We start from the raw sequence: 16,776 nt of genomic DNA, 5'->3' as shown, positions 1-16,776 counted from the left end.
CAGCAGGGCTGAGTATGTTTACAGGCACTGATTGTTGGCTCTAATCTCCTCAGGCAGGATGAGTTCTGGGCCTACTTAAGTGTCTAACACTTTCCTAAGAAATCTAACAAAAATTCAAATTATGCATAAATTTGACAATTCAACTCTCCATAATATTATCTGGTCTTTGTATATCTCATTATACACAAGAGCTTCTAGAATATTCTGTAGAAACCAACTCAGAATAATGGGGAAAAACACAGGTAACAGAGCAGGAAATCCTCAGCTCAGTAGTTGTTAGCTGTGTGGCTCTGAAGAGATTCCTACCTTCTCTGAACCTCAAAATGTGGATGGAAACCTGAATAACTACCTTTAGTGTTGAAGAATATACATGAAGTATCTACAAGATGTTAGGTAATCAAGAAATGGTTGTGCATTATTATGAAAAGTGATGGCATGCATCTTAAAACAATAATTCTTAGAACGAGATACTTATGTGGCCCAGGAGTTGACATAGGCAAATCTATAAACGAGGTCTACATTGTCATTAGATTTATTACATACCTTTTCAGCACTACCTCCAAAATCCATACATAAAACTGGCCCAGAAAAGTGACAAGAGGGCATGGAGGACACCAAACACCCTGGGTGAGTGGAGACGGTACGTCACCAAGAGTCAAACACTACATAAAGCTTTTAAAGACAGGTTTATTTATATATAAGTGCATGAAATTGAATACAGAAACTTTATTAAAATACTGTATATTACAAATTTTTAATCCAATAAATTCTGTGTAATGACAGTTAAGTGCTGGATTCACTTTTAACAGATGTTTTGTGTGTCGGCAGAGTTCACCCTGTATATTACAAAGAGGAGAGCTACACGTGGACCTCGGAAAGGGTCCCGTGATCAGACACTGGATGATATTAATTGTGCATCTTTTCTTTAAAGCAATGAACTGGAACCTAGATCTCTGTAGACCAACTTTCTAGAATCAAAAATAACTTGCGTATGTTTATTGCTGCCCTTTGAAGAAAATGAGTGGTGAAAAATAATTTAAAATGAAGATCAACATCTCTAAGGCTGACTTGATGCTTTCTGCAATTAAAATACTTAAAATTCACTGCAAAATTTGTGTTCTCCAGGAAATTATGCTATATACACAATGGGATTTGTACATGAATTGGGAAATAAAAAATTGCTTATATAAAATTAAAAATCAATAGTATACAATATTTACAGCTTGTTAGGTATTATATATAAACATAGTCTTTAAATAATCCTTCAAAATTAAACTATTATGTAAACATGCAGTACACATACTCATACAGCGTAGTTTATACTCTTGACAGAAGGGGGGAATTGTGTTCACATAATGTCAAATATGTTTTTGTTCTGTGTACTACCCCTCCAAGGTGGATCCCTCCCGTCTTGAAGCTTCACAGTACATTTAGTATTTCTATAGTAAAAATAAATCCCTGATGGTCAACATATTTCTAAAGGTTACATAAAGTGTCTGCCCTTGTACTACAATATAAAACTAACATTGCTCACACTAGAATCTCTAGTTTACAACAAAACTAAACTTTAAAGTCCCACATTTAATTTGCTTGACTACACCCCCCCCCAAATTTCATACTTGGAAAAAGAAAAAAGTGGAGGAAAATGCCACATCATGAAAACATAATGAAAGCAGCTGTCATCTGGCGCTCACACCACACCATAAGGAGTCGGTGGCCAACACCCGTGTCAACAACACCCTTCCTGAACTCTGGATTCCCATTCATAGGTGACGTACCCCAAGCCAACTCATCGGTGCCAATCCTGAATCTCTAAATTCACTTTGCAAGAGTATCTTAACTTTCAAGGCACTAAGGTATCATTTAGCTTTTACGAACGGTACTGTGATTTAACTAAATGATTCGTCAGTGGTCTGAGAGTTAGCACAATTTGAAAGTGAGTCTTAATACCTGTCAGGTAAATTGTACTTTTACTATTTAAATAAAGACATTTTAGTAGTTGCTCCCCTCATTCCAGAATGACTGGAGTCAGGGGCTAATACTCAAGAGTAAAATTAGATGAATTTTACCAAGTTACATAGCTAAAATGAAAAACACTGTGAATTTTCCTATTTGTTCATCTAAACACGTAGAGCTCATGTCAGAAGGTGCGTGTGCTGAGGGCCAGGTTGTTCTTCAGCTCCTCCACGGTCATTTGATGTCACCAACACCAGGAAAGGGCCAGAGGTCAGACTCCCAGCTCACCTAGTACTAAGGGGAAGTCATTTTCACTGCCCTTGAACAGGGGCCTCGACTTATTGTCTATGAAGAAAACTTCAAAATGTTCTATCCCAAAGTGACTTAATGATTGAGTGCACCCACTTTAATTTAAAAGGTGAGGGGTAACTTTTCATCATTAGTAGTACTCTCAAGCTAACATTCATTTAATGGGGCTCTAAAAAATAAGTGATGTTTTTTAGTGATCACAATATGTGTTTAAGAGAAAAGGCATCAAAGTGATGGGATTCAGGTGACCATGCACTACGGTGACTCTTCCTGTGTCTTTGAGTCACACTACTTTCCAGTTTCGGTTTAAGACCTAAATTCCCCAAAAGGGAACAGTCAAGTTACTACAAAGGAGGGATATACTGTGAATGTGTACAGTATAGAATCTTAAAAAAAAAAAAAAAATGTGCAGAGGTTCATGCTATCCGGACTTGCCCAGTTATTTTTCAGTAACAGTTGCATAACCACAGGTGTGGAAAATTCTCTTCTGAACCAGCACTTCCTCTTCCATCAACAAGCTGTGCGTGTGTCTAAACCATGACATATGGCATCTGTTTGGGAAAAGGAGGAAGATTTTAAAGAAACTGCTAAATAAGTTCTCAAAATCAAGGAAGGGCTATTATGTAAGCTCAACATATGTTCAAGGGATGTAAAGAATGTCAAAACGAACCCCCTCAATGAGGGAGAAGGGATCAGAGTTCACAGCTCAGCTCAGAGACTTGAGCATCGCCACTAATTTAATCAAGAATTAACCAGCATATCTCCACATTTACTGAAAATACTTCATGTAGTATTGCCCCAAACAAATTCACAGATGTGTGTTAAGATAACTCACTCAACAACGTCCTGAACAACACTGTACTGCCCATGACCACCAGACCCTCCAGTCGGAGGGGTGACCTAGCACCACATGCTGCTTCAGTGCAGCCCACATACAAAGGTACACGTGCTGTGTAAACAGGTGGCACACACTCTTGCACAGGGTAGCTCCAGCCTAACAGAAGGAGGGAGCTAGAGTCACGTGTCACAGGTTTGTCCTGTGGCCCCTTAATATTTCCTATCTTTAAACTTCCTCCTGCTAAAAAGTGGTACCACATATTTTAAAAGCCATAACTCCTAATCAAATGATGTTCCTTCTACCTGGAGAGTTTCAGAAAGACGGGAAATTATGGTAGATAATGAGACATTCAATGACTCGTCCATTTTAACCACGGAGAATCTCACTCCTGATTATCATGACAGGACTTTACCCAGCTATCCAACATGTGTCACCAAACTTCTCGGCAATCTAAGTCTACTAGAATTTCTTCAGTGACTTTTTGCATGTTCCTCTTAATCTTGAAAACAAAATAAATAAGGATGTTTAAAGAAGTTGTTTGAGACTTTCTGAGAAAACTTGGGGACAGTAAAAATGAAGTAGTTTGAGAATATTTCCAAAAGTGCTCTTAGTATCTTGTTACTTCCTGAATTATAAAATGAACATACATTTAAAATAATGGTCAAAACCAACAACAACAAAAAACCCAACCAGTAAACAAAACAACGACAACAGCCAGGACCCCAATCCACCGTGGTCCATGGAAGAAAGGGTGACATATGTGACAGAGGGGATGACTCTTACCCACTTTTCTGTCTCCAAAACCAGGATAATAATTTGCATACAACAGAGAGTTAATGAATATCCTAAATGAATCGGAGGAAAAATGCTGGTCACCTCCATTCTTGTCCCACTTCTACCTGTGGCACTGAACCTGTAACTCAATCCTGCTTGCCCTGGCCACTCCCACCACCACTGAAGCCCAGAGGCTTTCTCAGATAAATATCTGCTGATTTTAAAAACAAAGGGGTAGAGAAAATGTGAAGGACTAGGTTTATAACCTAGTCTCTTATAAAAAGACTTTTTTTTCTTCTTTTAGTTTTCATGTTAAAAATGTAGGTAAAATGTAGAAATAAATGAAAATAGGTGAATTTCATAAAACATATGCAACTGGGTTTTGCAAAATGTTAATTAAGAAAAATTCAGGCAACTACCTAAGGATCATTTACTGTCAAATACATATTACTTTGCCTGAATTTGTAAATAATCTCACATAATCCTCACAAAACCATAAGCAGTATTGATCACACTTCACACTGTATGAACAGAAGCTCAGAGATGTTAAGTGATTTGTTCACATCAAAAAGTCGACAAGCTACAGGGCCTGGACTCAAGCCAAAGTCGCTGGCTGAGAGTCCAGTCCTCTCCTGCACCACGGCGATGACAACTCAGTTACTGAAATTTCTTTTAGTGGATGAAGTGGGAAAATCAGAATCACAGCGCAGGCAACAGGATCAGACTCTAACTAGAATCAGGAAGCCAACAGTCCCAACGTTTTAGGATTGGCAATTGTCTCTAAGCCAGCTCTTGGTGGACTGGAGGACAGGAATCCCCTCCTGGTCATCTCTGCTGTACAGCAGACAACACTTGGTCCAGCATTTTACATACCCTAGATCTGCAAAAAGTCTTTACAAAACTGCATGAGCTGGTCGTGAGCATGACCCGGGCATGTTAATGCAGCAGGCCCACCCCCTCATCTTCCTCAGGGTGCTCCAAGACCTTTTCCAAAAAACTCTTTGATTTTAAATCATCCCTATTCCTTTATCACCAATAGAAAATATACAGGCCAATTCATTTCTTTCTGTCACTTAAAATACAAACAGAAATGATATGGGTTTGGAAATGTAGCAGTGAAAATGTGTGCTACAAATATGAGGAAAGGAGATGGGGAAACAAACTACCACACTGTTTGGTAAGCAGTATGATCTAAAATAAAAATTAAGCTGTGAGCAGGGAACATGGCCATCATTTAGGACTTTCTCAACCCTAGGTGACCAAAGAACTATGCCAGGGGACAGACCACTTGTACCTCCCTTCTTCTAAAGTTTCTAAATTGGTAGCTTGCACGAGGCTCCTGGCTAACACATCTATGGCCATGTCTAACCAGTATGTTAAGAAATAACTTTGGGTTTGTAGAGTTCCTTCTTTGGGGAATTGATTTACTATCAGCAATATTTTACTGAACATTTTTAAAATAAAGGAGTGTCAACAGCAGAGGATTTACCCCTTCCTTCTCGAACTTTGTCACAAAGAAAATTTACTGCTAAATCACATACAAATCTTAAGAAATTGTAACCCAACTATGTCAATAAGGACTTTTGTCATGTCCCAAACAAGGGTCTCCGGCACTATTAAACCAAGAAAACTTTTCCAAAATTCACGAATCTCAAACATCCTCTATGTATAAGATCATTCAACTAAACAAATATATCAAATTCTCCACTAGAACATGAAAGTATTCATTAACAAAAGCTTTCCAGTTAGACTGTATTCATATATAGCTCTCTATATATGTATATAATGATATATATGTGTACACATACATATCATTAAACATCTCGTCTCTATAGGAAAACTACTCACTTTTAAAAAACCTTAGCATATAAATAGCTATTAAAACAATTTCATAAATTCATACTATTCAACTGCATTTCAAAACATGAAAAGAGTGCCAGTTCTACAAAATCCCTATGGGAATAACTGAGAACAGCAACGGAAACAAAAATATCCCCCCAAATTAAAAGTGCACACACATACACACACATATACACCCAAACCTTAATGTAAGTCAACTTGATAATGAGATAGCTGCAGGACAACTACAGACTAACTATTAACCACTGAGTTATACTTTCATTCTAGAGTACAAACAAGAGTTCAGATCTCTTTGGTCCACATATTCATATATTCAATGTCCATGTTATTTTCTGACTAATTTTGGATTATGAACCATGTGCTCCATATTACCATGGTAATTTTCTTAAATCATAAAATTGCCATATGTTTAAAAAATTCATTCTGTACTTCTAAAACAATATTCACGTTATTGGTGATTCCTCTAGAATACAAATGCTTTAAATTATTGATAGGATAGCCAAAGTAAAGAAATAATACAATTCAAGTCCAACAGAAAAGGAGAAATCAAATTGACCTGGAAAAGTTATGTCTAAATTTAATTTGAGGAAACATTAGAAATAAAAAGAACACATAAATTAATAGTAGACTTGTACAAAATAAAAAGAATCAATTTTAAAATTTATTTCAAAGATCTTTAAGATTGAATATTTGCTAATTGGTTGTTGCTGTCTGAACAAATTTCTAAGCTAGTGACAGTAAACCCTTAAAACTGGCTTCCATATAGGTAAAAGTATCCTCCTTCCCAACTCTCACATTAAATTAATATATTCTTTTTGATGGAGGAAAAGTAGCATAGGTAACAGGAGTCTTAAATTTGAATGGGATCTAAATTGAACCTACATTTTTAAAAGTCGACTTAAATAAAGAAGCGAGGGGACTCTTTTGTCTGAACTGTTCTCTATATTCTCTATAATGGCTGCTCCTTTGAGTTAGCATGTTTATAATTGGAACTGGCCAAAAAAGTCTCATTAGGAGATTCAACCAGACTAGGGTCTGTGTTTTCTTACTTCTTGTCTTCTTACAAACAATTATGTATTGACAGAATCTCTTAAAATGCTTTACAAAGGATAGTGCCACTTTTAATACATGTGATCTTATTTCAGTAAACTTAAATTGTAACTTAAAAACTGAACATCTGAAATGAAATCACTCAAATATATATATATGTATACATATATACACACATATACATATATGTACTTCACTGATTTAAGACTGCCAAGTTTTAAAATTATTTATTGTATTCCCCAATTTTTACTTAGCAGAATCATGACATTGCCACATATCCAAAGTAAGAAGAGTTTATTATTCTTCCTAAATAACTTACTTGGTACTTATATACAAACGAGCCTTTTTATTTCCAGAGCCTAATTTAGGCCACTCTTTCAGTATAGTTAATACTCCAGAATGAAAGATTGTTTTGTCAAAAATCAAGACAGATGCAACAAGTAATATAATCCCACTGCTGCTAATGACAAAGATGTTGTCTCCATGAGATACAAGGCAAACTTTCTTTAGAAGGGTCAAAGAATGCAACATGCATTTCAGACTTTTTCTTACAAAATTCATAAGAAAAATTTCAAATCATAGTTTTATGACACATAAGTGACAATATGTGTGACCCATAAAGTTTTTTAATTCATATAAATAAAATATTTATGCATGAGGAAAACTATTAAAAGGGTGTCCAGTTAGTGAAAAGTATGCACCCTACAGGTCTACTTTGAATCCTTAAAACAGTTTAGCTCATCTTCCATTAAGAAGACTATTATTTTCCACATAAATTAAATAATAATGCCTAAAAAGCCCTAAATCCCAGAAACGCTCCACATTAAAACCAAATAATTTCTCCCATATTAAATGAGTTATTTAGCACTCATAGGGGATTCAGCATTACAAAACAAAATCTTACCACATGACCTGAATTCATGTCAAATATGTTCACAGCACTCATCTACATCTACACTTGCAAACTGTCACATGATCAATGTCAAAAAGAAAAGTTTGGCACATATATCAATTCCTCAAAACGTCCCTGTAACTTAACACAACACTGTTAAGAACAATGATTTCAACACCAATGTTAACCTGATTGGCAGCTAAACAAGGTGCTTTTTCTTGAGGCTTCACGTGGGTCTTGTGCACCTTGCCTGGGACGGAGGCACGTAAGGTGCAGTGCGGTAGTGCAATCACTTGGACGCCAGAGGGCAGTCTTTCCACACAGCGCAAGGTCTGTCTTCCTTCGGTTTCGACTGGCTGGGTCCACAGCTCCTTCACAATGCCATTTTCAGGGAATCTGTACATCTGCTTCCTTATGTGAAATAAGATATTCCCTCAGAAACCTCAAAGTGTGGCGAGGATCCTTGAAAAGGAGATGATTAATGTCAATACGGTCTGCCCAACGCCCCAAACCAGCGCTTCCAGCGGGGCCATGTTCTTCCCTGCCACTCGGTAGATGCCGGCCACCGCGGCACCTGGAGGAGAGAGGGGAGAAGGACAAAGCGCGCTGCTTAACTCCACCGCGACAGGACCCCTGCGCATTCATCAAAGCAGAAAGCCCCTCACTCTCCTCATGAGGTAAACTGTTTGGGTTTCTAGGTGATTGGTAAAAACTACCTTTAGCATACTACATTTACCCATTTAACCACTTAACTGAAAAGATGCCTTTTCTATCCAACCCAAAGACATGCAGGTGCAGCTTAGGTGCATAATACCAAAGACGTCTGTAAAAACTGGAGATCCATTATCGTCATCTTTCTCCTGGACATTCAACTGCTTGGACCTGATCAGCCTTTCTACAAATATGCCACATAACATGTTGATAATTATAAATGATAATGCAGAGAAACTACATAATTTAATTTCCAAATTTTAAAAGAAAATTTTAAAATTGTCCCTTTTTTACTTGAGTAAAATTAATTCATTCTTCAGTATCATATAAAATATAACAATGCATTTCACCATATAAAATAATTTCACCTATAAAATAATTTACTGATTTTTTAAAAGAAACACACAACTGTAAAATTATTTGGAAGACTAGTAAAAGTAAAAGATAAACTTGATATCTTTTCTAGAAAATATTTTAGATTATGCACCCTTCCCAGAATGAGAGAATCTCAGAGTTATGAAGAGACTCAGGGCCTAATTCAATACTTCATGTTAACATATTACATATAATGACGAAGAATTTTTTTAAAAAAAATTCAGTTTTAGATGGACATAATACCTTTATTTTGTTTAGGCATTTTTATTTGGGGCTGAGGATGGAACCCAGTTAGTCTCACATGTGCCAGGCAAGTGCTCTACCACTGAGCTACACTCCCAGCCTCCTAAGTGGCTAATTTTAAAAGCACATTTTGAAATCATAAAGGAGGAAACATTTAAATTATTATATATAATAGACTGAGATATATTAAAACTACTTCTCTAGGAAAAACCTGTCTACATATCCTAGGATGGTTAAACAAATGAACATAAGAAAAAGAACAGAAATACATTTTTCAAAGACACTGAATTGACAATTAAGATAGAAACCTACTCAGAAAAATTAGATAAGGATGAAATTATTACTTGTCAATTTAAAAACAACTAGCAAAGTATTGACTCTTTGAGCGTAACCTAAAATCTCCCAAATATACTGGGGATTGAAATGGAGCAAATTATATGCATTCATTAGTATGTATTTATGAATATTTCAAAATGAACCCCCTCTCTTGGTGCATAACTATAATGCACTCAAGATTTTTTAAAAATCTCCCAAATAATAGTTATTATATCCCTCAGAGTAGTTCTTTATAAGAGATATGAATGGGAAAAGCAAATCACCAATCTATGCCAAGGGCTTCATATGCATGTTTTAAAAGTAAATTAAGATAGCATATTTACCACATATTATGTATCTTGCTAGCAAATTTACAAATATTATCTTATTTAAATATCATACCACCCCCTAAGTATTATAACCTAATTTAGAGATGCAAAAAACAGAGGTTCAGAGAGGTTTAATTACTAACTCAAGGAAATACATAAGCACAACAGCTAGGATCTCAATGCAGGACAATCTGGTTAAAAATCTCTAAATCATTCTACCATTTATTTTATGCTAAGGTACAAGAGAACAAAGAATTCAGAAAAATCATGAAGCAACTGATAGTAATTTCAATATTAAATAAAACACCAATATTTACTTATCAAGTGATAAAATCACTTGTACTACTGGTCATATGCCCAAGTTTTAGAACTAGATGAAATTCTCAAAAAATTTAAAAGATCTTCTGCCTTCTTTTTTATCAAAAATTATGTCAAAATAAACCTGAGAAATAATACTCTGGTGTTTTTTGTTTTTTTTTTTTTTTCTTTTATGGCAAACAAAGGATAAATTCAAACCTTTCTGGTTTTACCTAAGGTCTAGAGCCTGGGGTTTGAAGCTGGGCTCAAGGGTTAAAATCCAAGTTTCTCTTCTTAGCTGCCTGCTACATAGGAGAATCATCACCCGCTCAGCTGTAAAATGTGGGGGTGCGGGCAGGTGGGGGTTGACCTTTAGGAGATAATACTACTATAACATTGCCTGGAACAGCGGCTGGTCAAACAAGTATTCCAAAAATCTGGGCTAGTAGTCAAAATCCCAATTAGAGGATCAATCTTTACAAGTGGTGTTGAACAAGTGGGTAGTCTGGGTCCCTACTTCACATCATTCCCCAAAACAAATTTCAGAACTAAATGCTCAAAATAAAACCACAAATATAAACCAAAATATAGGTAAGTATATTTAGGACCTTCCAAAAAGAGACCCTCTTAAGACTACAAATAAAGAGCCCAAAATCATAAAGGTTTGACGTCAAGGAAGACTAGAAAAATATCTGCTAAGTGTAAAACAAACGGATGATTAGAATTCAGGACAGACACACATGTATATCCATGTACATGCATGTAAGTATCAGTGCAGTGCTTTCTGTCAACAAAAGCAAAACTGCTGCTCATCAGCTCGAGGATGCATAAACCATACCAAGTCCACACCAAGGACCTCACAATTTCAAAAGAAAAATATGAGGGGGCTGAAGGAATGTAGGAGGGATAGGAAAAGGAAGACAGTTTTAAATCTAATTTTAGTATTTAACTTGCCTAAACTTCCCTATAATTCCAAGAAATTTTCATGATAACGGCCAAAATATCAATCATCTTTTTCAAAAAAAATATTTATACAGTAAAAATGTTTACTGAAATCTTGATTTTAAGTAACAGGAAATGCATTTACTTGTAACAGAGAATAATGAATGTGACTGAACTTTCATGTGCACATAATAAATGCAGCACAATGAATCCCAACATCAAGTATCTCCATCCACAAGACACTAATTAAAAAAAAAATAAATGAATTTCAGAAAGATCAGTAGAGTAGAGTGAGGGGAGCAGAGAGAGGGGCAACAGGGAAGTGCTGGGTAGCACTTTATATTCCATGCTCTCGTAATTATGTCAAAATGAATCCTAATATTATATATAAAAATAATAAAAAATTAAAAATTAAAAATAAAAACACATAAGCTGACATAGAATCAGTTATACAAGAAAGAAAATAAAACAAAACAATAAACACTACGCACCAGTGCAAACATACATACACATATTGGTTGAATATAACGCAGAAACTGAACCTGGGGGAAATACATCAAACTCAAAATAGGGATTAATTTTGAGAAGAGCACATGTTTGATAGTGTTAGTCAAAGAACTTTATCCATATTTTTTAACATGGCAAATAAAGTGACATATTATTTATATAACTAAAACATTTTAAAATTAATTTTAGTATCTAAATTGCCTAAAATTCCCTATAATTCCAAGAAATTTTCATGATAGAGGCCAAAGTATCATTCAATCATATTTTTCAAACAAAAACATTTATACAGTAAAAAAGTTTACTGAACTCTTGATTTTAAGTAGCAGGAAATACATTTACTTGTAACAGAGAATAAATACATTCCCTTGGATGTAGCTGTGGTTTATTCCTTTCCTGAGGTTGGAGAGAATTTCGAGTATCAATGTGCCAGAGCTCCCCCATTTTTCTACTGGTGACCTCTGTTCCCAACACTTAACTCACAAACACTAACCTCATCAACACTCCCATACTTGACCCCTGAGCCACAAATGCAGTCAATGATTTCTTAGCAATCCATTCTTCACAGTGCCCTGGTGGGATGGGCATATTTGACCCCACCAGGCAATGTCAAATAGCTTTCCTGAATTAGCTATACCAACCTAATCCCAGGTACTCCATATCAAGAATAGAAGGAGTTCATGTGTTGATACCTTAATCTTTTTCTCTTTTGTCAATCTGGTAGGGAAATGATGTTATCTTTATGATTATTTTACAATCCCCTGACAATTAATGTGATTAAGCTTTTCTTTATAAACTATTGGCCATGAGGATTTCTACTCCTATGAAACACCTGTCAAATATTTCATCCATTTTTCTACTGGGTTATTTTTTTCTGATTTAACTCAGAAAAAACAGGGTTTTTTTGTTGTTGTTAAAAATACAGCTTGGATATTAATCTTTTTTACATTTATATATGTTGACAAATAGCTTTCCCCAACATACACTGTAGTTTTCCCTCTCTCTAAGGTGTCTTTGCTGGTCAACAGACAGTTGAAAGAATACACATGGACTTCACTTTCTTGGTGAAACATGAGGCTAAATTCATATACAAAAATGAAAAAGACAGAAGTTAGACAGGGTGCTCAGAATAAATGATAGATGTCTGGAACTTCCACTGTGAACAATGGCAGAAAATTTAGAAATACATCCCCAAAGCATGAAGGGGCAAGACCAGACTGGCACAGTGGATATGAAGTAAAGAAAACAACACAGCAAATTCGCTCTGCAGATGAGTAAAGGGTGTAAACCTAGGAAGGGAGGACAGTCATTGGTGGTGAAGAGTGTCACCAAAGAACAGCACAAACTGCTGCAGGGGTATTCCACGGAAAAGCAATGGGATGTGCCCAGCATATTTCCTCACAGCAATAAAAAAAGGGGGGCACAATTCATTTTAATAGTGTGCTGAATTTATCAATTCATAAAGTTGGATCAGGGGTGGGTATCCTGTAATCCACAGGCCAAATCTGGCCAAACTTGTTTTTGTGCAGCATGAAAGCTGGGAATGGTTTTCACATATCTAAATGGATTAAAAGAAAATCTACAGAATACTTGTGATATAGGGAAATTATATAAAATTCAAATGTTGCTATCTATACATAATGTTTTATTGGAATAATTAACCCATTCTGACACTGAACCCTCTCTACAATCCAAGACAACATTCACAAGGTAAATGAGTCTAAACATGTCTCTTCTCTTCTCATGTAGTTTTCATCATGAGTAGCAACTGGCTCACGCTGGCCTCAGCAAATAATCTATGCAAAACTTTCATTTTTTCTGTAAAATTTGGATAAAGTATGAATTGACTATTCCTTGAATATTTGGTAGAACTCACCTGCAAATCCTAGTTAAATCTGGAGAGTCTTTACCACTTAAATTGTTTAAAAAATAATCACTGTTCTAATCATATTTTCCATTTTTACTTATAACAATCTTGACATTTCATGTTTAGAAATATGTAGCTGTTCATAAAACTATTTTTATGATTCCTTATTTTATCTTTATTACTAAAAAGTTATTTCATCTATTATATCTATATTTTACACTTTCTTAGTATGCCAGCAGTCTATTCATCTATCTCTGTGACATACCAGTTTTTTGTTAACCTTTCATAAGCACAACTTTCAAAACTTCATAAGACTAAACAATGTAGTTTTAAAAGATACCATGCACAATAGCCATAAAATCAAAAGTAATCATGAATTACCTTACTCCAAAATATGGAACCTTCCTATTAGAATAAAACATTTAAACTCTAATAAAACACAAGGAAGATATCAACAAATGGAGAGATACTGCACGTTCTTGGGTGACATAATTTGATATGACAATTCCTCCAAAATTAACCTTCACATCCAATGAAGTCCTAATAAAATCACAGACATACTTTTTTAGGGATTCAGTAGACATTAAAAATTTATATGAAAGAATAATGGTCCTGAGTAGTTATATTAACTTTGAAAAAGAAAAGTAACAAGAAAGGCCCTATCCTTGACAGATACTAATACATATGACAAAATTAGAGGCTTAAAAAATGTAGCCCTGTTGCAACGACAGAGTTTGGAGACAGACCCTGCACATAGAGAACACAATGCACAGTGAAGATGACACTTCAAATCAATGAAGAAATGAAAGACTTCCAGAGGATGAACTGACTTACTATGTGAGAGGGGAAAAGGCCCACCTAGAATCTAAATAACACCAAAGATAAAGGTCACTCAAAATGGAGGGGAGGGGGATATGATTACGACCGCAATGCCAGATGCCACATCCATCCGTTTCCATATGCCTATGCTTCCTTTCGCTTTAAATGGTAGGGGTAAACAGTGCTACAGGCACCACTGGCTGACAAAGTCTAAAATATTTACTGCCTGGCCCTTTAAGAAAGTGTCTGCTGACTCCTGCTCTAGATGAATTAGAAACCTTAATATAAAAGGTGAAACTACAAAATTAACAGAAGTAAATACATCAGGATATCTTTTGATCTTGGTATTGGGCAAAAACTTCTGAAATAAGACCCTAAATTATAAAAGAGAATAACCTCTTTAAGCTAATTACAGGCCCTTCTACTCAATAAATGACATTGTGGGTAAAGGTAACTGATAAAAGAATGAGAAAGTTATCTGTAAAGTCCAAAATCAACAGGAGACCAATATCCCTGATCCAACTTAATAGGGAAATAAGAACATCCAAAGAAAATCACAGAATTTTAAAAAGCACTGTGCAGAAAAGGAAATCTAAATATATAAATAAGCATAAGAGATGCTGAACTGCATCAGTAATCTGAGAAATGCAAATTCAACCATCACTGAGATGTCTCTTTACACCTTTAGAATAGCTAAAATAAACAGCTAAAATTAGGCACTATTTTGAAAGAAAGCCATTTTTTTTTTTGCCAATTCCACATTAACTACCAATACTAACTAAAATGAAAAAAGCTACTCTTTTGGAAATAAAATTCAAGGAGTAACAAGTGTTAACAGATATGGATTAAAACTCAGTGTCTTATTGAATATGGATCTTCAGCACTTGCTTGCTGAACTGAATATACAGACATGAGTAAGCTGGCACTCATGACCTGCATTTAGGGAAAAAAATACAACTAAATATTCATATTGACTAGTTTTCTCAATTTAAGTATTTGCAAGTCCAATAGCCAAAGAAATATGAATGTTTTATTGGTAATGTGGGCACAAATTTTTACTTCAAGTTCTATAAGACTTTCATACTTTTAATGATTTTAAAATATAACAGTGCAGTTTCTAAAATCACTGGCTCATTTTATTCTTGACTAAATTGAAAGTGGGTTATATGTGCATACACATCATTAGAGACAAATGGAAGTGGAATTACATTCTTCACACTCTCTGAAGTTTGACAGTAGCACACATATGTGCATACTGCTTACAACTCCTGAGAAGCTGTTCCTCCTCCTCCTCCTCCTCCTCCTCCTCCTCCTCCTCCTCCTCCTCCTCCTCCACTCATGGTTCCAGTTACAACACAAGCCCTCATCAAAGGCACGGGTGGCCCCCATCATGTGTTTCTAAATACCTCCACAGGGACTAATAACAGATTTGGATTTTTTGTCCTTTGTCACAGTTCTTACATCAACTCCTTCCTTTCCAACCCCAGCTGTTACTCTATCTCAGATCTTGAACACAGGCTCACTAGTAATTCCTCTTGATTCTCTCTCCTTTAATTTTCCGCCTCCTTCTTCCCTGCTCCCTTCCTTCTTTTCCCCCCTCATACTCTTTGGACATCTATCATGCTTTTAATCTTTTAAAGTTGGGGGTATAGCAGTGATGAAGATGGACAAAGCCTCTGTCCTTCCAGACTTTCTTCTTGGTTTTTTACATATACTCTATATTTAGCAATCAAACAAATTTTGAATTTTGAATTACGATGTCCCTTGTCAGCCCCATTCAAAAATATCTACTTGTCTCCAATGGACAGCAGGATAAAGCTTCAAACTTTCCAGCTGGCCTTCTAAGGCCCTCTAGGTCCTGGCTCTATTCTCTCTTTCCAGCTGAATCTCCTACCACCCCATTATGCATGCCCTGTGCTTTGGCTCAAAGTTCCTGTTTGAAATCCTATGTATGGCAAAATAGGTGAGGCATCATGTGACAAAATTATAGCTAATGAGAAACAACAAAAGCAAAAACAAAAACTTAACAAAGACAGAAAAAACAAATTTATTAAAATTCTTCATTTAGTATGAAGAAAGGATAAGAAAAGAGACTACCTGATAATTTCCACGAGTATTTTATGATTGTCTTATCAGTGCCATTGGATACACACACACACACACACACACACACACACACACACACACACACGGGAGTAGGGCTTTCCTCTCAAGGCCAGGAGGGCAACCACTTCAAAAGAAGTAAAGGAGGGAGGCCCTTAACTATAAAGATAAGGCCTTTCTCTTATTTCTGGGGCAAAAATCAACTGAAAGGAAGAAGCCTCTCATAAAGACAGATCCAGTGGTAGCTATGAGCTGCCCCAAACATCTGGAAGCAGGCCAGAAGGGAACATGCTATAAGCCTCCATTACCTATTAGCAGGGACAGAATCAACGGCAGCACAGAGAAGCAGCCAGTCGCCAACAGAGCCATACCAAAGAAACAGCATGGCACTTCAGAGTCTGGATACATCCAAGTTCTGTCAACTAGCAGCTGCAGAAACCAGAACTAATTCTGAAGCCAAAGTTAGAGCTGGGGTCCAAGTTCAGTGTCAAGAGAAGCCCAGGAGGACAAAAGTGGAATGCACAAGGTGGTCTCGCAGAACACTTATAGTGGTCGCTAGAGGGCACTCTGAAGTGGTTAATTTCTAGCTGGC

At 36.1% G+C, this 16,776-nt stretch overlaps 1 protein-coding gene across 2 annotated transcripts in view; it reads right to left on the bottom strand.

Moving 5' to 3' along the window:
- Window positions 1–688: 688 nt before the first annotated feature.
- Tmem170b (transmembrane protein 170B) overlaps window positions 689–16,776 on the bottom strand; it is a 35,683-nt gene continuing 19,595 nt past the window's right edge. Inside the window, exons 3-4 of one of the 2 annotated variants that reach the window (XR_003300388.2) lie at window positions 7,868–8,253; window positions 689–2,816 (exon numbers count right to left, since the gene is read on the bottom strand). Coding sequence is in view for 1 of the 2 variants with exons in the window: in XM_026384596.2 (XP_026240381.1) it covers window positions 8,123–8,253 (131 nt within the window). In the remaining variant the exon portion in view is untranslated. Of the gene's footprint in view, window positions 8,254–16,776 lie in introns of both variants that reach the window. The other variant, XM_026384596.2, reaches the window with a different exon arrangement.

This window comes from Urocitellus parryii, chromosome 8 (genome assembly GCF_045843805.1).
Source record: "Urocitellus parryii isolate mUroPar1 chromosome 8, mUroPar1.hap1, whole genome shotgun sequence".
Classification (NCBI taxonomy): Eukaryota; Metazoa; Chordata; class Mammalia; order Rodentia; family Sciuridae; genus Urocitellus; species Urocitellus parryii.
The sequence above is the reverse complement of the archived record's forward strand: the minus strand, read 5'-3'. Positions and strand labels throughout refer to the sequence as shown.